At 39.8% G+C, this 23,733-nt stretch overlaps 3 protein-coding genes across 3 annotated transcripts; all 3 read right to left on the bottom strand.

Annotated features, from left to right (window-relative positions):
• Nucleotides 1-150: 150 nt before the first annotated feature.
• LOC135650028 (uncharacterized) lies at nt 151-22,642 on the bottom strand. The gene is made up of 15 exons (XM_065169095.1): nt 21,791-22,642; nt 21,105-21,230; nt 20,896-21,026; nt 20,590-20,794; nt 20,250-20,487; nt 20,011-20,161; nt 19,513-19,859; nt 4,735-4,831; nt 2,337-3,237; nt 1,765-1,878; nt 1,529-1,659; nt 1,218-1,422; nt 857-1,094; nt 618-768; nt 151-506 (listed from the first exon to the last, which is right to left on the bottom strand). Exons 1-15 carry the CDS (start codon nt 22,620-22,622, stop codon nt 291-293), a joined length of 4,083 nt encoding a protein of 1,360 aa, XP_065025167.1. The 5' UTR covers nt 22,623-22,642; the 3' UTR covers nt 151-290.
• On the bottom strand, nt 5,613-8,941 carry LOC108953780 (cysteine-rich receptor-like protein kinase 44). Its single transcript, XM_018831330.2, has 7 exons — nt 7,937-8,941; nt 7,404-7,517; nt 7,175-7,305; nt 6,891-7,095; nt 6,573-6,810; nt 6,334-6,484; nt 5,613-6,213 (listed from the first exon to the last, which is right to left on the bottom strand). The coding sequence occupies exons 1-7, from the start codon at nt 8,769-8,771 to the stop codon at nt 5,866-5,868; spliced, it is 2,022 nt and encodes a 673-aa protein (XP_018686875.2). The 5' UTR covers nt 8,772-8,941; the 3' UTR covers nt 5,613-5,865.
• LOC108953749 (cysteine-rich receptor-like protein kinase 44) lies at nt 11,752-14,719 on the bottom strand. The gene is made up of 7 exons (XM_018831085.2): nt 13,809-14,719; nt 13,451-13,567; nt 13,204-13,337; nt 12,913-13,117; nt 12,517-12,754; nt 12,299-12,449; nt 11,752-12,180 (listed from the first exon to the last, which is right to left on the bottom strand). Exons 1-7 carry the CDS (start codon nt 14,653-14,655, stop codon nt 11,896-11,898), a joined length of 1,977 nt encoding a protein of 658 aa, XP_018686630.2. The 5' UTR covers nt 14,656-14,719; the 3' UTR covers nt 11,752-11,895.
• Nucleotides 22,643-23,733: the final 1,091 nt, after the last annotated feature.

The following is a 23,733-nucleotide window of genomic DNA, read 5'->3' as shown; positions in this document are numbered from 1 at the left end:
ATGTGAAAGAAATAATTAGCTTATTTTTTTATTAATAGTGAATATGAACTTATATACATAAAAATATATTACAAAATATGATAATTACATAATTTTTTCGATCAATAATAAATATAAAACATGTATCTAAATCATTTCACGATGTAGAATATTATATCCTCATTATTTGATGAAATCGCAATAATATGTTATCATAATTTTTATGACTTAAAATCATAATAACATATTATCAAAATATTTAGAGAATCATGATAATCTTATCATGATTTATTTTTGTAATAAAATCCTATCTAACAAAATGCAGGTTGTGAAGGAGCTTGCAGAGTCACTGTTGCACTACTTAGCATCACAGCGACTGTAGACATACTAGGCCTGGCAAACGGGTTTTCCTGCACACACAATAGCCCAATCTGCATACATCTTAACAGGTCGCTCCCATGGAATTGATTGCCCAAGGCTGGATCTACCATCTCCAAGGCTGATCCTCCTCGCCATTTCTCCCATGTCTGCATCAAATAAAACATATCTACAAGTTCATTATCTGTTTCGAAAAGACTTCCGTGGAAATCCAATAAGCAATCAATATCTGCACTCTACGACCCCACTTGGTTACTTACATAGCTTAGAAGGTCTTCAGTGTTTTCAGGATTACAAGCTGTGCTGTTTTTTCTTCCCGTCAAAATCTCCAAAACCAGAACACCGAAGCTGAACACATCTGACTTGATCGAAAATTGGCCATGGATCACATACTCTGGTGCCATGTATCCACTGCAACCAAGTGAAGATTAGTTAGGAAGCACAAATTATAGATACCGCATGCTGCAAGTACACTAGTCCAGTCTGTCAGGCCACTCACAAGGTTCCCACAACTCGACTCGTCATGCCCTGAGTTTGCTCGCCATCGAAAAGCTTAGCTGAACCGAAATCTGAGATCTTTGGGTTCATATCTGCATCCAACAAGATGTTGCAGGCCTTTAGATCTCGATGTATGATTTTTAGCTGAGATTCCTCGTGCAGATAAAGCAGGCCCCTAGCGATCCCACAAATGATCTTGTATCGAATTCCCCAAGTTAGTTGTTCGCCTCTTGCAGGATCTGTTGCATGAAAAAGGAATTAAGACGAGGAGAAGACGAGTAATGGATAGCTGCAGTTCTTTTTTACCAATTAGCTGCAGATAAGTAACACAGAAAACGAGTAATATGTGAAAGGCGAATCACCAAAAAGAAATTTGTCGAGGCTCGTGTTAGGCACGTATTCATAGACGATCATCTTCTCTTCCTCCAAGCAAACTCCTAGAAGCTTTACGAGATTCCGGTGCTGGAGCTTAGCAACCAAAGCCAACTCATTTTTAAGCTCTCCAAGTCCTTGCCCAGAGTTCAACAGCCGCTTTACTGCTATTGCTCGTCCATCTGGTAGCAGTCCCTGTACAATGCCTCATGGTTAAGAGGAAGAATGGAACAAGAGGATGCATGCCAAGTGAATTCGAGTGCCGAATTAGAAATATGAAGAGCATATCGTGTCGATGCACCTTGTAAACAGCTCCGAAACCACCTTCACCAAGTTTATTTTCCTCCGAGAAGTTTACTGTTGCAACTCGTAGTGTCGATAGATCAAATAGTAGTGATTCGACTTGTGTGGCCTCCTCCGAGTCAGTTGCATCTATTACAAAGCAAACAATTCCAAGCATGTCACAAATGGTTTTCCTCGAGAGCTAGCCGATTGCAATGGAGGAGAGAGGAAATCAGGAATAATACAGTCCCTTACAAGGTTGCTTCGGTGTCTGCTTCCTCAATCTCTTGAAGCAAGCGTAAATAATGGAGATTAGCAGCACCGCACTCACTGCAGATATCGAAATTGCAAGAATTGTTTTCTTTTTTCCTGCACCGTGATGAAATGTATTAGTAGACACACAAAAAAAAGGGAAAAAAATGGTTTATCCACATCCGATTTTGAAATCATTGGACATATGAGGAACACATATGACTGTAAATGTCTTCCGTGTCTCTGTCGACAAACTCCGCTGTGGTGCCTAATCGACCAGTTTCTTGAATCTTTGCCCATCATCTGTTTCCCTACATATTCGAATATGTTCTGTATATATCGTAACGGTGTCTCAGTTATATGTATATTGCTATCCATGCATATTTCAATTAATTTTATGTATAACAATAGTACAAATCCATGAACAACTTTTATATGCTCAAAGATGCTGTTTGCATAAAAGAACAATTACTTATGTATAATAAAAGATCGGGATAGAACACTTTATATGGAAAAGGCAAGAATCCATTATATATATAGTTGGAAAGTTGATAATGCTAAGAGTTCATCGTTACCTTCTTTGCTGGTTGAACCGACAGATGGCCGGGATGCCGGAGCAGAGGCCGGAGTTGTGGCATTATCCACAGGCGTTGTTGCATTCGTCGCAGGGGAAATAAGCCGTATGATGGGGTTGCCTTGGAAGAAGAGGCTAGACTCGTACCTTAAATTGCACCTCACTCCCTGATTCCTAGCTCCCATTCTCGCCATCGGGAGCCCCTGCGACACCCCTTCCAAACACTGCCTGCAGTCGCTCGCCGACATGTCCGGCGTGCATTGCGCCAGGGCATATATAGTTGGAAACGCCAGCGTCACGTTGAACGCCTGCCCAGTCGCGTACCTCTTCGTCGAGTTATACGCCGCCCAATCCGCTGTGCTGTCGAGCAACTCGTTCACCACCTTGTTGAACCGATCCGCTTCGTCGTTTACGGCGATCTCGTTTTCCAAGGCAGCAGTCGGGTCGTTGTCTGAGGTGCTGAGGAACTGCAGGTTGGAAAAGCGGAGGAGGCACTCGTCATACCAAACCACGGCATCCTTGTCGTAGGCACAGAGCTGGAGGATCTCGACCGCGCCGTTGCTGAGGCAGGAGCTGCAGGTGGTGGCGTTAGTATCACCACGACAAAGGACGAGGCCTTGAACTTGGTTGGGTATCCGTCCGATGGTGTCGGTGAAGAAGCCAGGAGCGGAACCGTTGGAGACGAGGGAGGAGAGGAGGAGGTTGAGGTTGGACTCATACGTGCTGTTGGCAGTAAAGTTGCCGGCACTTGTGCTGCAAACTTGCCACGTGAAGGCAACGGTCGGAGAGGGGACGAAGAGGAGGATGAGGTAGAGGAGCAGAAACTGGGTGGAGCTGATCGAGGGAAACATAGTGGTATTCGGTAGGTGCATCGAATATGGCAACACGTCTCTTTTTATTGACTCGGCTCAAGAGAATTCAGAAAGACTGAATCAATCTTAACGATGAAAACTGACAACGATGAAGTTCAAATCTATTGGATATATTCACTAGAGAAAGTCTCCGGGACAGTAATGTTTTTATTTTTTTTTCACTTATTATATATTATTTTCTTTATTGAGTTACTCATCTTCCATGACAGAATTAATTTCCTACTCTTCCAGAGTAGATCTAAAAAATCTTTCGTCAAACCCCGCAACTTTAGTTGACTAAGTCTGGACTACGGAGGCACATGCACCGCAGTTGACAAGATTCGGAAGAAGAAGAAGAAGGTGTAAAATAACAGCAACTTGCTCAAAACTTTTATTTGATCTCCAACGCAACACCGTCGCAAATTCTCAAAGTTGTTCAAAGGTCCAGTCGTACTTACTACAGGAAGCAGAGAACGACCTTTTGGATTAACAACATGAATATATTATATTACTCACGAAAGCATCAGTCGAAAGTTTATTAGGCGGACGGAATAATGCAGGCAGCTGATAGCAGTCGTCGTCAACGTCAACATTAAAGTAAACCGTGTTAGAGTCATCGGTATGCATGAGCAACGCCCCACGGTGGAAACGAGTTCATTCAACTTGTGAACAGAAAAAGGTGTATTCAAATTCCGGAATAAGAAATCACACCATCTCCACAGCTAATTTTGTGCTTTCTTTCTCGCTTTAACTATATCATCTTGTACAAACACGATTTCCGACGTCAGATTGATCTTGAGCAAGGCCATGCATGTTTAATAAAAGAAATTTCTGAATCAGAATCACTAGCGTTAGCATTGAGAAAAGTGAAATTAGAAGATCAGGACGGTTCTTGCTTAACTGCATCTCCCTCCCTCTCTGAGAACAATCGATGTCTTCGGAAGTTTACGGCTGTCGTTGCTTAATTGCATTCCACTATCTTCTCTCTGTTTTTGCAAGTCCGCCTCCGAAAGATATCATTTTGGATCCGTTGGGTCAGAGTCAATGGGTAATTAACTTTTCTTGGAGTCTACACCGCTGCGAATTAGACACGTGCGCATACGACCAGGAAACATAACTCTGCCCTACTTTTAGTTTGGTTTTCAAAAAAAAGAAAAAAAGTTCGGTTTTCGAAATTATATGTAGCATGAATTTATTTATAAATGACTTTTGATGTTTCAATATGAATTATAAATTATTAAGATCCTTAAAATCATTTTTTGTGTCGTTAGTCACCATCACCTTCTTATATAAATTACTTTCCGATAACATTTATTAGGGGATATTGCTGGATGAACATATTAATCGGACTAGGAACAATTTTTTATTAAATCAAAATTTTATTCTCTTTTATCATGTTAATGCAGAATTTGATTGTTTGATGTAGATATAGATTTGATGTTAATTAAGATTCATTCCACATTTGTTGTAAGTTGATCTCAATCAATACCACATTCATTATGATAAGGAATATTTCGGTATCACCTCACAATGACAATCGACAATCACCTCAGAATCAATGTGGTATTTTAGAGTTGACATGGTGTACACGCTCGATATGACCTCGAAGCAATGAAGCAGATTCGAGAACGACGCACAGTCGTGCCTAAGATCGTACAAAACTTCAGAGAGGTCAAGTCGAAAATCCCTACCTCGGTATCGACCTGTTACACTGAGACTCAATACCGAAGGTAATCCTAACTTCTCCCGGGGCCAGCCTAGGAGACACCCATCGCCTCTTCGATCTCGCTCTCATCTCTACCTTAAATCGTATTGACTCCCAAGCCACGACATAAAGGATCATAATAAATCCAATCTTGAAGTACTAAATTCATTTGACTCTAATGGAGCTGAACCTTGCATAGCTACATCGGGAGCATCGTCGATAAACACTACTCCAATACTTACGGTACGGAGGATTCTGACCAATGACTTGAATAACATTAGGAAAAGGTGAGAAGGAGCATACCTGAGAAGGCCATTTTACAGTGAGTTCCACGGACGATTACTTTCATCATCAATTACGATTAGGGAGGGTGATTGCCGATGTGTCGATCATCTGTTGACCACACTTTGGTCATGTGTCGGCCTTTTATTGGCCATGTGCGACAATCATATGTCACGCTGAAGTGACAATCATACGACACTGAGGAGCCAATGCGGTTGACATCTCATTTGCTTGCATCCTGATAATAGTCATCCGTCGATGTCCTTGTGCGCTTGTTCTGTGATTAGAACTCAATTTGACGACATTGGAAATGGCATACATTCTCGATCAGATACACCAATCGGAAAACTAGAGTTAGTCGAGTTGAAGTTTGCATTCATGCCATCATTTCCCTCGTAAAATGCAGGTCTTGCAGGAGCATGCAGAGAGGCAATTCCAGTGTTCAACATCACAACTATTATCGACATGGTTGGCCTATTCGACGAATTTCGCCGAACATACTTCTATGAGTACACAATTTAGTAAGCCCACTCGCAAAATTAAGCTATATATGTTAACAATCAAACTTTAGCTCTACGAATGTGTAATTCTCTTGTGCGACAATGACACCAAAAAATAGGAATAAGAATCCTTACATTCACATGCGTACGTGGCTATGTGGTTGAAGAAATATTAACATTGTCCTTCCATTTCTATCGAGGTTCCATTTCTGTGATTGAAACTTCGTTTGATGACATTGGACATGACTTACTTCCTCGGTCAGATGTACCGATTGGAAGATTGGAGTTACTCGGATTGAAGTTTGCATTCCTGCCACCATTTCCCAGATAAAATCCAGGCCGTGAAGGAGCTTGGAGAGAGACAGTCTCACTATTTAGCATCACAACTACTGTTGACATAGTCGGCCTATCATTCGGCTTTTCTTGAACACATAAAAGCCCAATATGCATGCATCTTAATAGGTCGCTTCGTTGGTAGTGAGCACCCAAGGTTGGATCTACGATCTCTAACGCCGATCCTCCCCGCCATTTCTCCCATGTCTGCATCGAAGAAAATATAATTCCAAATTCATTCTTTTATGTGATTATTCTGTTTGGAAAATACTTCAGTAGAAATGCAAAAGCAATCAATGTGATCTGTGAATCCACTTGGCTACTTACATAGCCTAGAAGGACTTCGGTAACCTCAGGATTATAGGAACCGCTGCTTTTTCTTCCAGTCAAAATCTCCAAAACCAAAACACCGAAGCCGAATACATCTGATTTGATCGAATACTTGCCATGCATCACATACTCTGGTGCCATATATCCGCTGCAACCAAAAGTGAGGTTGGTCAAGGCACGCAAAGAGTATATAGCTTCCTTCCGCTCTGAGAACACAATTTAGTTAGTCCACTCACAAAGTGCCCACAACTCGATTGGTGGTGGCTTGAGTCTGGTCAACGTCAAAAAGCTTTGCAAAACCAAAATCTGTGATCTTGGGGTTCATCTCTGCATCTAACAAGATGTTGCTGGCTTTTATGTCCCGATGTACGATTTTTAGTTGAGATTCCTCGTGCAGATAGAGCAGTCCTCGAGCGATCCCATGAATGATCTTGTGTCGAGTTCCCCAGTTTAGTTGTTTGCCTCTGACAGGATCTGTTGCATGCAAAAGGAATTAAGACAAACATGTTACGTTAAGAGTGTAGGAAGTAAATATGAGAAAGGCGAATCATCACCAAAAAGAAAGTTGTCGAGGCTTGTGTTAGGCACGTATTCATAGACAATCATCTTCTCTTCCTCCAAGCAAACTCCCAGAAGCTTTACAAGATTTCGATGCCGGAGCTTAGCGACCAAAACCAACTCATTTTTAAGCTCTCCAAGTCCGTGCCCGGAGTTCAGCAGCCTTTTCACTGCGATTTCTCGTCCGTCTGGGAGCACTCCCTGTACAATATCTCATGATTAAGAGGAAGAATGGAACAAGAGGATATATGTGAAGTGAATTCAGCACATCGAATTGTACCTTGTAAACTGCTCCGAAACCACCTTCTCCAAGTTTATTTTCTTCCGAGAAGTTGGCTGTTGCAGCTCGTAGTGCAGAAATATGAAATAGTAATGACTCAACTTGTGTGGCCTGCTCCGATTCAGTCCCATCTATGACAATTTCGAGCATGTTACACATGGTTTTCCACAAGCACCAGATGATTGAAATGAAGGAAACAGCACATTAAAAAAATGATCGAGTCACTTACAAGGTGATTTCGATGTCTGCTTCCTCAGCCTCCTGTAGCAAATGTAAATAATGGGGATTAGCAGTACTGCGCTCACCGCAGATATCGAAATTGCTAGAATTGTTTTCTTTTTTCCTGCACCGTTATGAAATGTATTAGTAGAGACAAAAGGAAAAAGGAAAAAAAAAATTGTCTATCCATGTGTGATTTTGAAAGCATTGGACATATGGGAAATACATATGACCGGAAATGTTATCTGTGTCTTTCTCGAATCTTTTACTGCAATTATGTTCTGTATATATCGTAACAGTGTCGCAATTACATGTATAGTGTTATCGATGCATATTTCGATTAGTTTTACGTAGGACAATAGTACAAATCAATGAATACCTTTTATATGCTTAAAGTTAAAGATGGTGTTTGCATAAAAGAACAGTCAATTGTACATAACAAAAGATTGGGATGGACAACTTTTGATGGAAAAGGCAAGAATCAATATTTACAATGCAATTTATATAGTTGGAAAGTTGATGACGCTTGGAGTTCGTCATTACCTTCTTTGCTGGTTGAACCGACAGATGGCTGCGATGCTGGAGCAGAGGCCGGAGTTGTGGCATTCTCCGCAGGCGTTGTTCCATTCGTCACGGCGGAAACAAGCCTTACGATGGGGTTGCCTTCGAAGAAGGGGCCAACTTTGTACCTTAAATTGCACCTCACTCCCAGATTTTCAGCTATCAATCTCCCCATCGGGAGACCCTGTGACACTCCCTCCAAGCATTGCCTGCAGTCACTCGCCGACATGTCCGGACTGCATTGCGCCAGGCCATATATATTTGGAAACGCGTGTGTCGCGTTGATCGCCAGCCCAGTCGCATACCTCTGCGTCGAGTTGTACGCCGCCCAATCCGCCGTACTGTTCATCAACTCGTTCACCACCTTGTCGAACAGATCCGTTTCGTCGTACACTTGGTACTCGCTTGCCACGGCCATCTCCGGATCGTTGTCTAAGGTGCCGAGGAACTGCAGGTTGGAATAGCGGAGGTGGCAGTCGTCATACCAAACCACAGCATCCTTGTCGTTGGCACAGAGCTGGAGAATCTCCACACCGGCGGTGCTGAGGCAGGAACTGCATGTGGTGGCGTTTGTGTCACCACGACAAAGGACGAGGCCTTGAACTTGGTTGGGCATCCGTCCGACGGTGTCGGTGAAGAAGCCAGAAGCGGAACCATTTGAGATGAGGGACGAGAGGAGGAGGTTGAGGTTGGACTCGTACGTGCCGTTGGCGGTAAATTTACCTGCACTTGTGCTGCAGACTTGTGTGGCAACGGCGGGAGAGGAAAGGAAGAGGAGGCTGATCAGGTAGAAGAGCAGAGATGGGGTGGAGCTCATCGAGGCAACCAGAGTAGTTGTCTTTGGTTACTGCGTGCTGTAGGACTAGCATCAAAGATGGCAACACCTCTCTTTCTGTATACAGCTCAAACGGCCAAATATTCATCACAAAGAGTTTCTGGGACGATAATCTTTCCTGTACATGTAAGGATTCTATATATTGTCGTTTTAGTTTATAATTTTTTTCTTTATTGAGGTATTCATCTTTCTTCACAAAATTTTATTCTCATTAAATTCAATTTCCCAATCATGGTTTACATATATACACACTACGGAGGCAGGTGCACAGCAATTTCCCAAAAGACTAGCTGCGACGCATTCATATACGATGGCAACTTGCTGGGGCATCAAACGTAAGCTTGAGCTCAAAATTTTTCTTTGATCTCCAACGCGACTCCGCTGAAACTTCTCAATGTGGTATTAAAAGGTCCACTGGGTACCTTCTTCAGGACCCAGAAAGGAACCTCTTGCATCAACAACTTGAATATATATTAGTAGTGAACGATGCAGGAAGCTGATAGCAGTCATCGTTGACGGCAACATTAAAATCAACCGCGTTAAGAGTCATTGGTACGCAGCGAGTCTTCCAGTCTTGGAGGAGGATGAGTCTCTACATCCGGTACACACGAGTGAATCATACCGGAAGAAATTACAAAACCTGGAATTGTAGACCATAAATTTCAAATGAGTGAATCATATTATTAGAAAAGACATTAACTATCGGTGTACTGACCAAGAAATATGATTCACTCATTTTTTTAATAATATCTAATTTTCTAATAATAATATGGATACCAATGGGCGTCTATGGTTAGAATGGAAGGGATGCATCTATCATAGAAATGGACGCTCATGGGCCTTGCATGCAACTTGTTGGACTATTCTATTATGTGTTGATTGGACTAGATGTGTGTGTGTGTGTTTTTTTTGTATGCTGTTCAATCGTATTTGCCTCGGCTACCCTTTGTACTCTACGGCTGGAGATATAAATAAAAAATAAAAAGATTTCTATTGGCAATCCTTTTTATCATCTATAATTTTTTTTTTATATTTCTAATATATCCCTCTATAAAAGGACGTAAATGTTCTTATCATCTTTTCCTTTTTCCCTTCTCCTAATTACAAGCATGATAATGGAAGTAAATGTCTTCGTAATCATCTTCTTTCGATTGAAGAGAAGATAATAGATAAATGATCATTCGAGAAGAGATGATAATTTTCTTTCACTAATTATATTGAGATGAAGTGAAGATGCAACAATTATAATGGTTATGTGATGCTTATCAATTAGCATTAAAAGTTAAAACAAGACTTTCTTGTGAGTTCTGATTAGAGATGAAGTGGAGATGTAACAACTATAATGGTTATGTGATACTTATAAAAGTTAAAGCAAAATTGCTAGAAGTAAAGTAAAGAGATATTCTAATGTTTCTTTGTATTCCTCTTCTCGAAATAATTTTGTAATTCTTTTTATTCAAAAGTGAGTGAAATAATTAAAAATATATCCAAACTAACTTCAACCAATCGTAGACAACAATCTAATCATACTAGTCACTTTTATACTTGCATCAAATATAAATAAGTAGGATACTATGTATCCAGATAAATAAACTAATACACGAGTCAACTTTGATGAAGATAAAGATGCCAATGAAGAATTAAAAGGTATTAGAAAATTAAGATATGAATAGTCGATGAGGTTTATTAAGAAATTGTACGCGACTTCGTAATCCGTAGAACTTGGATGGGTATCCATCCGACGGTGTCAGTGAAGAAGTCAGAAGCGAAACCGTTGGAGACGAGGGAGGAGATGAGGAGGTTGAGGTTGGACTCATACGTGTTGTTGGCAGTAAGGTTGTCGGCACTTGTAATTCAAACTTGCCAGGTGAAGGCAAGGGTGGGCGAGGGACCGAAGAGGAGGAGGATGAGGTAGAAGAGCAAAAACTGGGTGGAACTGATCCGGGAAACATCTTTGATTACCCCGTGTTGTGGGGTTCGTAGTTTCAAATATGCCAATACGTCCTATTTTAGAGACTCAGCTCAACTAGAAATCATGTAGTCTCCATTCTCGGTTAACCATTTGTGTACCAAAAAGATGGAAGCCATAAAGTCAGCAGGTATGATCGGGGAATATCAATCCTAGAGATTTACTTGTACAGAACACCACCAAACACAATATCTTGGTATAATTTCGTCAACATAATTTCTCAACTGGTCCCGTTTTCCTTGACTTGTCAAAGCTTGTCTACGCCCGCAACTCACTCTGGTTGGCTATGTCTGGACCACCGAGGCACGTTCATGGCAATTGACAAGACCGAAGGCAAAAAGGTTAAATGAAGACTGGATACAACGCATGCTGTCAGCAACTTGCACGGTCCATGGCAATTGATAAGACTAGGAAAAGAAGAAGATATATTATAAACATGAAGACCGGATACGATGCATGCTATCAGCTACTCGTACGACGTTTTATGTACTAACAATTTGAATATATGAATATACAATGTGCGAAAGCACCACTTGAATCTCCATTAGGTGGAGGACTCAATAATACAGCTCGCTGATAGCCGCCATCGTTGACGTCTGTAAAGCAAATCCCGTTCGAATCATTATTACGGAGCTAAGATTGATGATGAGTCTAAATCCCACGGCATAAAGGAGTTCATTTATCTTCTTAATTCCAGGATAACAAATAACAATTTGGCCACATGGTTCCAGACGCTAATTTTGTGCATCACATAGTTTGGAAGCTTCCTGCGTCGGGTAGGCGATCAAAACAGATATCCATATCACGTTTTAGCTTTGACGAAGGAATAGAAACCAAGAAAAGCTGTTACCAAGTCTTCGAAGCTTCGAGCAGAAATGGTGTGGATTCGATGAGTAGATGCAGAGCGACATCGTTCGACAACTACGATTTTGATTTTGATATCAAAACTGGTTCTATGTGATTTGATTGACTCTCAAAATTTAGAAATCAAAATTACTAGTTGGGAAACGATCTAATGGTATAACCTTGTAATTGCATATTACAATAATGTCACATAAAACAAGGAAAATATTTATTACATTTTCACGCATCAATGGCCCTTATTCTTGAAGGAGGATTAACATTGTCCTTCTATTTCTATCGTGATTCTTGTTCTGACATTGAAACTTGGTTTACTGACATTGTAACAACCCTATCACCGTTCCCCACATAAAATGCAGGTTGTGAAGGAGCTCGGAGAGAGACAGTTTCACTGTTGAGCATCACAACTATCGTTGACATAGTTGGCCTATCGGATGGATTTTCCTGAACACATAATAGCCCAATCTGCACGCATCTTAACAGGTCACTTTGTTGGTAGTGACCACCCAACGCTGGATCGACTATCTCCGAGGCTGATCCGTCTTGCCATTTCTCCCATGTCTGCGCAAAGAAAAAGATAACTTGAAACTCAACTCGAATGCATCACAGAAGTTGGAATAGACTTGGGTAGTAATGCAAAACCAATCGATGTGATTTGTGACTCCACTTGGCTACTTACATAGCTTAGAAGGACTTCAGTAACTTCTGGATTGTAGGAATCATTGCTTTTTCTTCCTGTCAAAATCTCCAAAACTAGAACACCGAAGCTGAATACGTCTGACTTGATCGAAAACTTGCCTCGCATCACGTACTCCGGAGCCATGTATCCACTGCAGTGGAATTAAGATTGGTTAGGTAACGCAAATGATAGGTACACCATTCGACCAGTCCACTCACAAGGTTCCCATGATTCGATTGGTGGTGCCTTGAGTCTGGTCAATGTCAAAAAGCTTCGCTAAGCCGAAATCTGAGATCTTGGGGTTCATATCTGCATCTAACAAGATGTTGCTGGCTTTTAAATCTCGATGTATGATCTTTAGTTGAGATTCCTCGTGCAGATAAAGCAGGCCTCTAGCAATTCCACAAATGATCTTGTATCGAATTCCCCAAGTCAGCTGTTTGCCTCTTGCAGCATCTGCTCCATAAAAAAGGAATCGAGGCAAAGCTTTTACTTCCAAACATAATCATAAAGGTTTAGTTTTTTTTTGAACTGCAGATAAGTAACAAAGAAAATGAGTAAAAAGAATAATTTAATCGAAGTTCTAAGGAAAGCACATTAAGAGCGTGAATTACCAAACAGAAATTTGTCCAGGCTTGCATTGGGCAGATATTCATACACAATCATCGTCTCTTCCTCCAAGCAAACGCCCAGAAGTTTTACAAGATTCCTGTGCTGGAGCTTAGCAACCAAAAGCAGCTCATTTTTAAGCTCTCCAAGTCCTTGCCCAGAGTTCAGCAGCCTCTTGACCGCTATTACTCGTCCGTCCGGCAGTAGTCCCTGCACAATAGTTCATGATCAAGCGGAAGAATGGAAACAAGAGGATACTGAATTGGAAATAGGAGGAGAACATGGTGCGGATGTACCTTGTAAACTGCACCGAAACCACCTTCTCCAAGTTTATTCGCTTCGGCGAAGTTGACTGTTGCAACTCGAAGTGTAGGTAGACGAAATAGTAATGACTCAATTACTTGTGTGGCCTGCTCCGAGTCAGTTTGATCTATGACAAATTAAGCAGACGATGTCAAGAATGTTAATTACAAATGGTTTTCCACAAGCACTGGCCGATTGCAATGAAGGAGACGGGACATCAGGAATAGTTGAGTCACTCACAAGGTGATTTCGCTGCCCGCTTCCTCGATCTCCTGTACCAAGTGCAAAATATGGAGATTAGCAGTATTGCGCTCACTGCGGATACCGAAATTGCTATAGTTGTTTTCTTCGTTTTTCCTGCACCATTGTGAATTGTATTAGCGGACACGCCAAAAAACCTTCGTTACGATAGCCATTCTTTTGCAGCACGGGTTATTCGATTTGCCCTGTCTTGATCGTATGTTGAATGGTGGATCAGACCAAGTGGTATACTTTCCTAGGCTCTAATAGAATGAATGAGTCGCCTATTTGCCATGGATCTCTGCATATAATTAATTAATTAGTTGGAAATTTGATTGTGCTAAGGGTGCATCTTTACCTTCTTTCCCGGTTGGACCGACGGCAGGATGGGATGTTGGAGCAGAGGCCGGAGTTGTAGCGTTGTCCGCAGGCGTTGTTGCATTCGTCAATGGTGAAAGGAGCCGTATGATGGGGTTGCCTTCGTAGAAGGGGCCAGTTTCGAACCTTATATTGCACCTCACTCCCTGATTCCTAGCTCCCATTCGGCCCTGTGGGAGCCCCTGTAACACCCCTTCCAAGCACTGCCTGCAGTCACTCGTCGACATGTCCGGCGTGCATTGCGCCAGGCCATATATAGTTGGAACCGCCTGCGTCACGTTGAACGCTTGCCCGGTCGCGTACCTCTTCGTGGAGTTATACGCCGCCCAATCGGCCGTACTGCTCAGCAGCTCATTCACCACCTTGTTGAACCGATCCACTTCGTCCTTCAGGTCGTAATTTACCAAGGCAACCGTCGGCTCGTTGTCGAAGGTGCTGAGGAACTGCAGGTTGGAAAAGCGGATGAGGCACTCGTCATACCAAACCACGGCATCCTTGTAGTAGGCACAGATCTGGCGAATGTCCACCGCGCCGTTGCTAAGGCAGGAACCGCACGTGGTGGCGTTAGTATCGCCACGACAAAGGATGAGGCCTTGAACTCGGTTGGGTATCCGTCCCACGGTGCCGGTAGAGAAGCCAGAACCGGAACCATTCGAGACGAGGGAGGAGAGGAGGAGGTTGAGGTTGGACTCGTAGGTGCTGTTGTCAGTAAAGTTGCCGCCCCTTGTGCTGCAGATTTGCCACCGGTAGGCAACTGTTCGAGAGGGGACGAAGAGGAGGATGAGGTAGAAGAGCAGAAATTGGGTGGAGCTGATCGAGGGAAGCATGGTGGGAGTACTCTTTGAACTTGTGGTAGCAACAAATATGGAAACAGATATCTACTTACAGACGGTCTGCTTCAATCATAGCTAGCGGTTTTATACGTAAAATATGAAAACAAAAACAGTTGCTTGGTCTGTTGTTTATTGATTTTTATGAAAATCTAACGCAAATCTAAAATTATGGATCGATGTCATTGTGTTTAAAAGTTAGATGATATTTGATTTTAATTTTTTATGTATAACAATCTTCCTCGTGTGTTGTGTTGGTGACATATGGCTTAAATCCATATGGAAATTAATATTTGTTTCTGAGTTTGGGCCAAACAGGATTTGAATCAAGATCTTTGGTTCTGATGTCATCTTAAATAATTTGATTGGGTGATCAAATAAACCCCGAAGTTAGGCTTAACGTATGTAAGTTATGGTGTGTGTGCTCAATGAATACTAATGCTACATAAAAAAATAATTTTAATTAAATACTGAGAAAGAGTGATAGATACACAGTTCTTGCTATGATACCATCTTAATTTTTTGATCGATGTCATTGTCTCTACAAGCCTAATATAATATATAAAAGCTTACTTTGTGTCTCGTTTTCTTGTTTATTGAGAAGGAATACAAATGATCAAAGTTATCAAACACATCGATTACGAGAGGTCTCCGCGACGATAGTCTTTCCTGTTATAATTTTATATGTTATTATATTTTTTTAATAGAATTTTCTTTATTTAGGTGTTCATCTGTGGTGACAAAATTATGATCTCATTAAATTCAATTTCCTAATAATGGTTTATAGATATTATTTTAAAAACTTAAATAATGGTTTTCTAGACAAGATGACGTCAAAGCTCGTCGAAACCCACTACTCAAGTCTGTAGGTTGACTGTCTTGAGTACACAGGTGCAAATTGACAAGATTAGGAAGAAGAAGGTTCAGTATGAACATAAAGAGTTGCTATAGCGCATGTGTAACACCAACTTGCACGCTTAGTCTGGCTCAAAATTTTTATTTGATCTCCAACCCAACAAATTGGTCATATTAAATGACCATCTTACTTGCTTACGGAACCATAAAAGGACATTGACCACCAACTATTTGAATATATTATTTGTGAAAGTTCTTTAGGTACGAACTGAATAATGCAGCAAGCTGATAACATGCCGTCATCGTTGACTTCAACATGAGACTAACCCGCTTCTCCAAGTGATTATTTGATATATATATATATATATGCTTATGGATAAAGAACACCATTAGAGAGGTGGATAATTTGGACCGGCAATTTATGGTCTATAGGATATCTCATTCACGAGATTCCAGATAAATGGCCCCAACCAAGGATTCATTCTTTTCGGTGCTGTTAAATTCGGATAGTATATTTTCTTTCGTTGATTGACTATTCTAAAGCATTTATTTTGTGCCCATTGTTATTTCATTGTTTCAGTGGGTCTTTCCGTCGTAGTGTGATGAATGTTGACGCATGTTATTTTTGTCCGAGCACTGCGGCGTCATCCATTGCACGATCTAGCTTTCACGAAGGGGAATGGAAACCGAGAAAAGCTCCAACCAATCAAAAGGTTGATGGAGACTGCACAGGCACAACTTGTTGGACTATGCCTTTATTTGTTGACTGGACTATATATATATATATATATATATATATATTGTGACCGTGTGTCTTGCAATATAGTTTTTCTTTTCTAAAAGAAATATTCGCCGTGTGTCTTTTCTCGGTCACCTTTTGCACTTTATGAATAAAAAATAGTGGATGGCCATTTGTGTTCATCGATTATTCAAGTCCTACATAAGTCTCTTTCAAGGAAAGAAAGAAACAAAGCCGCCAATGTCGACTTTATAATAGTAACACCTTATAATTTGATCCTGTCCCAGTTCTGTTCTAAAGGGTACCTTGTAACCAGCAAATCTTAATGACGATGGCAAGCTATTTGTTTACATAAGTCTCGCCTTCTGTCAAATAAAATAGTAGAAAATGACGAGTAGCGTTGTCACAACGGTCCGAAATCTTAAGATTCACGATAATATTAAAGATGTTATTAAAAAATATTTAAGACAGTCATTTTTACTAGTTTATGCGGATGACTTAATTATTTTCAGTAATAAACTAGTATAATTGATCAGTTTATTCAACAACTTAGAAATAAGTTTTCTATCAAATATTTTAGGTCTCTTAGCTATTTTCTTTATATTTAAATCGTCCACATGGTAAATAATTTATTTTTTTCTCAATAAAAATATATTCATGATCTTTTTAATTGCATTAAAATACTTTGAAATCAATATTATTACTATGCATACAGTATTTGATATTCACTTATTGAAATATTACATATGTAGTGAATGAATTATCTCAAGCATAAGCATACTTCTCGACAATTGTTAAATGCCTTCTCCGATATTTAAAGGACACTATTGATCATAATTTATTTCTTTGAAATGATTCTCCTCTATTACTTCATATATTTTTTTATGTTAATTGGATAAGTAATAATGATGACAGGACATCTATTAGTACTTATATCATATTTTTTGGTCACAAGCCAATCTCTTGAAGTTTTAAAAAACAATGATTTATAACAATATTGAGCAACTGCTTCTATAACTATTGAACTTATGATAATATTGAAATAACATATTTACATGCTAATCCTGTCGAATGAAATGAAGCACATAACCATCGATTTTTACTTTGCTCATGATAAAATTCAAAATAGCAAGCTCATGTCTATCTTTGGGTTAATTGAGCATTTGCATTTGTCTTGCAAGCAATTCTTTCTACTTCGATTTAAGATCGATATTTTCAATAAGAATATTATGATATATTAAAAAAATATTATTAAAAAAATAAATCATGATAAGATTATCATGAACCTCATTATTTTGACATTATATTATCATGATTTTAAGTCACAAAAAATTTATGATACTATATTATCATGATTTTGTGATCTCTTATGTCAAGAAATGATTTACATGAATATTTTATATTTATTATTTATTAAATAATAATATAAATTCTTACTCATTATCAATAAATAAATAAATAATTTGTTTCTTTCTTACATTGTCATGGTAAAAATTAAAAAAATCTAATGAGTAAGATCAGATAGGTGTCAAGGATTCATAATGAAAATTTGAACAATCCTATCATCTTTTAATCAGATATTATAAGAAGGTCCACAACAAAGTAAATCCAACAAAATATAGTCAATTAAGTTGGGAAAGGACAAGACGACTGTCAAGGAGTTGTAAGAGCACTTATTTACCTTGAAAGGGATTTCTTCTAAAGATTATTCATAGAGGTTTGAAACCCTAAGATATGAGACTTTGGTGATGAAGACAGATCACGAATAGATGGGATAAAATTAAGTGAGAACTTTGAATTCCTGTTGTTGAAAATCTTTTTTTTTTTTTTGACTAATCAAAATCACTAGAAGCTTCTTTCGTGTAAGTTTGATTTGTGTAGACACTATAAAATTGAAACGCTCACTTGTTCAACTTTAATATTGTGCAGGCAATATATATGGACTTAAGAGTAAGTATGCCTTCGATCGGTACCTCTAAGATGACCCAAATATGTGTTAAGATTTGTAACTATTTTCATATTCCTTATAGAAGCTAAATTACTTGTAAAATTAAAAAAAACAACTATAAAAAGAAACTTTTGTATATTACAATAGTATTATATAAATATCTTATATATGTTTAGGATACAGTGAAAGAGAATTATAAAGTGAACACTTTAAGTACTCGTAGTATTTTTTTTTAGTGGATTCAGAAAGGTTGAAAAAAATTTCTCATCTATGTGACTTTAATCTTGGATTTAAATTAACTCAAGAGAGAAAATTATTTTTTCTATTTTGTTAATTATATATAGTGAAAGTATTTAGATTTTATTTACGACATAAATAATTAGTGTTTATGTTACTATTAGACTAATCACAAAACCAAATCAGGTTGTTTATGATCCGAAGTCTGCCCGACAAGAACCCGAGTTTATTCGCTATGTCGGATGTGGCGGAATCTAGTAATCAAGTTTATTAGGAAAAAAAAACTTAAGTACTTCATTAAAAACACATCAGTATGGATAACTCAACCTATTGGAACAAAAAATATATTAGTAATTATAATTCAAAATAAAACAACATAATCGTCAGCTGTAAATAAAATTCATGCCTCATGTAATTTTCAAAATTAAATTCACAATCATAATATCCAAAATGTCATTGTGCATGTTGTGAGACACTCATATATTGCATGATTGTACCTTACCTGGTTTGCAAGAAAATGTTCACTTTAGTTTTTATGATTTTACAGGTCATCCTCGGTTCTAGAGAATAAAACCAAGTTCTCAAATCTAGAAAGGTAAAACCAATAGCTTACCTATTTTAGTTTAAGCGTGCTGATTTAGTCAATAGTAATCATGAGATTTAGATATGGACATCACATAAAAGCTGGCTAGACTCCGGCAAGAGTCATGATCATGGAGATTGTCCAGAAGATGAGTATGCATCTTTGTTTCGGAGTCAACAAGCAAATCCAAGATGCCAAGAGAGAGAGAAAAAAAATCATGATTCAAGCACATGATTGATACACATTACCTCTGATGCTGTGCTCCCCAGAATTAATTATCGATCGAGTGCATACGCAAATCTGAACTATCACTCAAAAGTTCAAACGTAAAATAGTGTCTGGACGTCCTTTTGGGTTGCTTGCTTGCGTCCTGCTAACACTCCTCGCTGCTGAAGCTGACGAGAAGACCATATCGTAAGAAACATAAAAGGGATCAGGAACAAGAACTATACTCACACACATACCTTTTTGTCAGTTTCTTTCTATCTAGGCTGTTGTTCTGTGACTGAAACTTGGGTTGATGACGCCGGAAGTGGTTTACTTTCTCCGTCACATACAACAATTGCAGTTCTGGCATCGTTGGCACTGAACTCTACATTCACGTCCTCCTTTTCCTCCTTTTCCACATAAAATGCAGGTCGCCCAGGTGCTTGGAGAAAGGCAATTCCACTGTTTAGCATCGTAATTACTGTTGACATCGTCGGTCTATCATTTGGATTTTCCTGCACACATAACAGCCCGATCTGCATGCATCTTAACAGGTCGCTTCCTTGGTAGTGACCATCCAAGGCTGGATCGACCATCTCCAAGACTGATCCACCTCGCCATTTCTCCCATGTCTGTCTCAAACATAATTTATTCAGAGATCCATTCTTTTGCGATCTAATTCTATCCCAATGAAAGTACGCATGCCAATAAACACACCACACAAGTTCAAAAGGAATAGATTTTTGTGTTTTTTGTGATTTATGAGTCCGCTTGACTACTTACATAGCTCAGAAGGCTTTCGCGATATTCAGAATTATAGGAATTGCTGTTCTTGATTCCAGTCAAAATCTCCAAAACCAAAATGCCGAAACTGAAAACGTCCGACCTGACCGAGAACTTGCCATGCTTCACATACTCTGGTGCCATGTATCCACTGCGGTAGAATTAAGATCGGTCAAGAGACACAAAAGACACAAAGAAGAGCTACCGATGTGAGTACACAATTGAGTCGGGCCACTCACAAAGTTCCCACGACTCGCTTCGTGGTATCTTGAGTTTGGTCCGCATCAAACAGCTTTGCTATTCCAAAATCTGAGATCTTTGGGTTCATAGCCGCATCCAACAAGATATTACTGGCTTTTAAGTCCCGATGTATGATTTTTAGCTGAGATTCCTCGTGCAGGTAAAGCAGGCCTTGAGCAATTCCACGAATGATCCTGTATCGAGCTCCCCAACGTAGTTGTTCGCTTCTTTTAGGATCTATTGCATCAAAAAGGATTTTAAGACGAACCTTTTAGTTCTAAGCTAATTAAAAAGGTTTAGTTTTTCCAACGAGAAGTAAAAGTGTTGAAGGCGCATCACCAAAGAGAAATTTGTCCAGGCTTCTATTGGGCACATATTCATACACAATCATCTTCTCGTCCTCGAAGCAAACTCCCAGAAGTCGTACGAGATTCCGATGCTGGAGCTTAGCAACCAACAGCAGCTCATTTTGCAGCTCTCTGAGTCCTCGTCCAGCGTACAACAGTTTCTTGACTGCTATTTCTCGTCCATCGGGTAGCCGTCCCTGTGCGGCGTCTAACCATGGTTAGGAAGCAGAACAGAGCAAGCGAGTGTAACCGGAGACTGCGAAGTTAACTCAGAAGAAAGAAGGTCGTGTAGTCGAACCTTGTAGACTGCTCCGAAACCCCCTTCTCCAAGTCTATTCTCTTCAGAGAAGTTGGCTGTTGCAAGTCGTAGCGTAGATAGATCAAACAGCAGTGACTCAACACCAGTGATCAGCTCCGGGCCAGTTTCATCTATGAAGGGGCACACAGTTTCAATCTGGCTGATCGCAGTGAATGAAACAGGACATTAGAAGCAATTCTGTGACTTACATGCTGATTGTACTATCCGCTTCCTCGTCCTCCAGTAGCAAATGTAAATAAGGGAGAGTATAAGTAGAGCTGTAAATGCAGGTATCGCGATTGCTAAAGCTGTCGTTGCTGCGTTCTTCTTCTTTCCTGCACCGAAAAATGACCGTGAATTCATAGTTCCATGTCTCGATGGTTACGATGATTTTGCACTCATGTGAGATAAGGTGGCGGCGGATTTCCTCTGAGATCCATTTATAAGAACGAGTAGGAAACGGCTCGTTTTTATTTGAGGTCAATAAAAAATTCATTTGATATAGTCAACTAAAATACTCAAGTCAGCGATGGCTACGGAGGTGTTCACATTTGAACATGGAAGGAGGACTAATGGGCACACTGCCCCCGTGTTAAAAGAAGATAATATCGAATATTTATCTACATAAATAACTAGAAATCGTGATCAAATGAGATGATCCGATTGAAATCTAACTTGTCTTACTTGGATCAATAGTAAATATCGAGAAAGATCGATGTCTTCGAATCAGTACGGTTTGCTGTTACTGAAACCAAATTGTGATGAGACCGAGTTTTATAATTAGGATGGATTTTGTCCTACAACGAATGCAAAGAACATATAATTGGTGAAAATTGAGCTTTTTGTGTGTGTGTATGTGCAGCTAATATGATAGCACGAGATGTTCTTTAATTACCTTCGCTTCCGTCGGACGGGAGTTGTGTCGCATCATCCAACGGAGCCGTAAGCTTCACCATGGAGGGAATTCGGTAGAAGGCGGACAACTCATACCTAATGACGCACCTCACTCCGAGCACCCTCGCTCCTTGCTTTCCCACCATATCCGTCGGCAGTGGGTCGAACAGCGACTGCAGGCACTGGCTGCAGTCGCTCGGTGACAGGTCCGGAGTGCACTCCACCATCACATATATGGTGGGGAACTCCGACGTGAAGTTGCTCATCTCCCCTGTGGCGAACCTCTTGGTGGAATTCGCCGCCCAATCGGTGGCGCTGCTCAGCAGCAGATGCAAAAGCTGGCTGAGACGAGCAACTTGGGTGACGCTGCTGGAGTTGTACTTGGACACCTGCTGGTTGTCGGTGGAGTTCAGGAAGTTCTGGCTGGAGAAGCGGAGGAGGCAGTAGTCGTAGTAAATCATGGCGCCCTTGTTGTAGGGGCATATCTGTTGGATGTCTAGGCTGGCTTTGTCGAGGCAGGCGCGGCACTCGCTGGCGTTGGCATCTCCCCGGCAGAGGGAGACGCCGTACACTTTGTCAGGGACTTCTCCCACTGCCTCCTTCAGGAAGCCGGAAACTGAACCTTTAGAGGGGAGGGTGGAGAGGTAGAGTTTGAGGTTGGACTGATACGTGCTGTTATCGGCAAAGCTACCGGACGTGTCGCAGATTTGGTCCAAATTTTGGGCGCCGGTGAGGGAGGAATGGCAGAGGATGAGGAGGACGAACCCAAGGAGGGGGAATAGGGAGGAGGAGGAGACGATAGCGGGGAACATGGCGATGATGCTCTGCGGCATTGTGAATTAACGAGATTATATAGATCAATAAGGTCGTCTCCTTTTGCTTTGCTACAATGATTAGTTGTATGAAACAGCATCGTTGGTACAATTATTAACTCACTTTTGATAGAGAGTGATAATTACCCTTTTGTTGAGGATATACATATATACACACATATATATATATATGTATATATATATGTATATATATATGTATATATATATATATGTATATATATATATGTGTATATATATATATGTGTATATATATATATGTGTATATATATATATATGTGTATATATGTATATATGTATATATATGTATATATGTATATATATATATATATACACATAACATAATGGTAACCGCCAACATTCATGTGGTGATTTAAGTTATGCTTATATGGTTTCTATCGACAAGTGGGCACACGTAGGCCGTTGATTCAGTCAAAATCAGGTTCACGTTTGACTGATGAGTTCCACCTACTATTCTAAGTAATCGATGCCGTAGTACCATCATTTGTGTTAAGAAATTGCAATGTGATAGATATAGATCCAAAAATGAAGGTGGAAAATTCTACGATACACGTCAATCTAGAAGTTTTGTTCACGATTTCCTCTTTTTCAATCTTTCGATCCCAATCTCTCACCTGCTACAAAATCTTACGCCATATCTATATATAAAGAGAGCTTGTTAACTTAATTTATTATGGCATTGAATATTTTTTTAGTTATTAGTAATTAGTAGCTCATTTTTCTTCTCGCTTATTATTTATCATTTTAATTTAAACATAATAAATTTGCAGATCGAATGATATGTAATCGAAGACACTCTTGTGGAAAAATATGAATTAATTTTAATGAAAATAAAATGAGAGCACTGTAACTGGGAGCAAGTAAAAAAATAGAAAAAAAAAGGAGAAGTTTGACTCTCTTAGAGGATATTTATGGAAATATAAATATCATATGAATTGTTCAAATATGGATAATGGAACATAACTTCCAAACTTGCGGAGAAAACTACGTGTGGAACTCACACTAAAGGAGAGTTTCATAATATTATTACTTTCGAAAGTTCTAAGTTAAAGAAATGACCTTTGATGTATGGTCTCTGATTCACTGATAGATG

The sequence above is a fragment of the Musa acuminata genome, chromosome BXJ3-9 (genome assembly GCF_036884655.1).
Source record: "Musa acuminata AAA Group cultivar baxijiao chromosome BXJ3-9, Cavendish_Baxijiao_AAA, whole genome shotgun sequence".
NCBI classification, from domain to species: domain Eukaryota; kingdom Viridiplantae; phylum Streptophyta; class Magnoliopsida; order Zingiberales; family Musaceae; genus Musa; species Musa acuminata.
The sequence above is the reverse complement of the archived record's forward strand: the minus strand, read 5'-3'. Positions and strand labels throughout refer to the sequence as shown.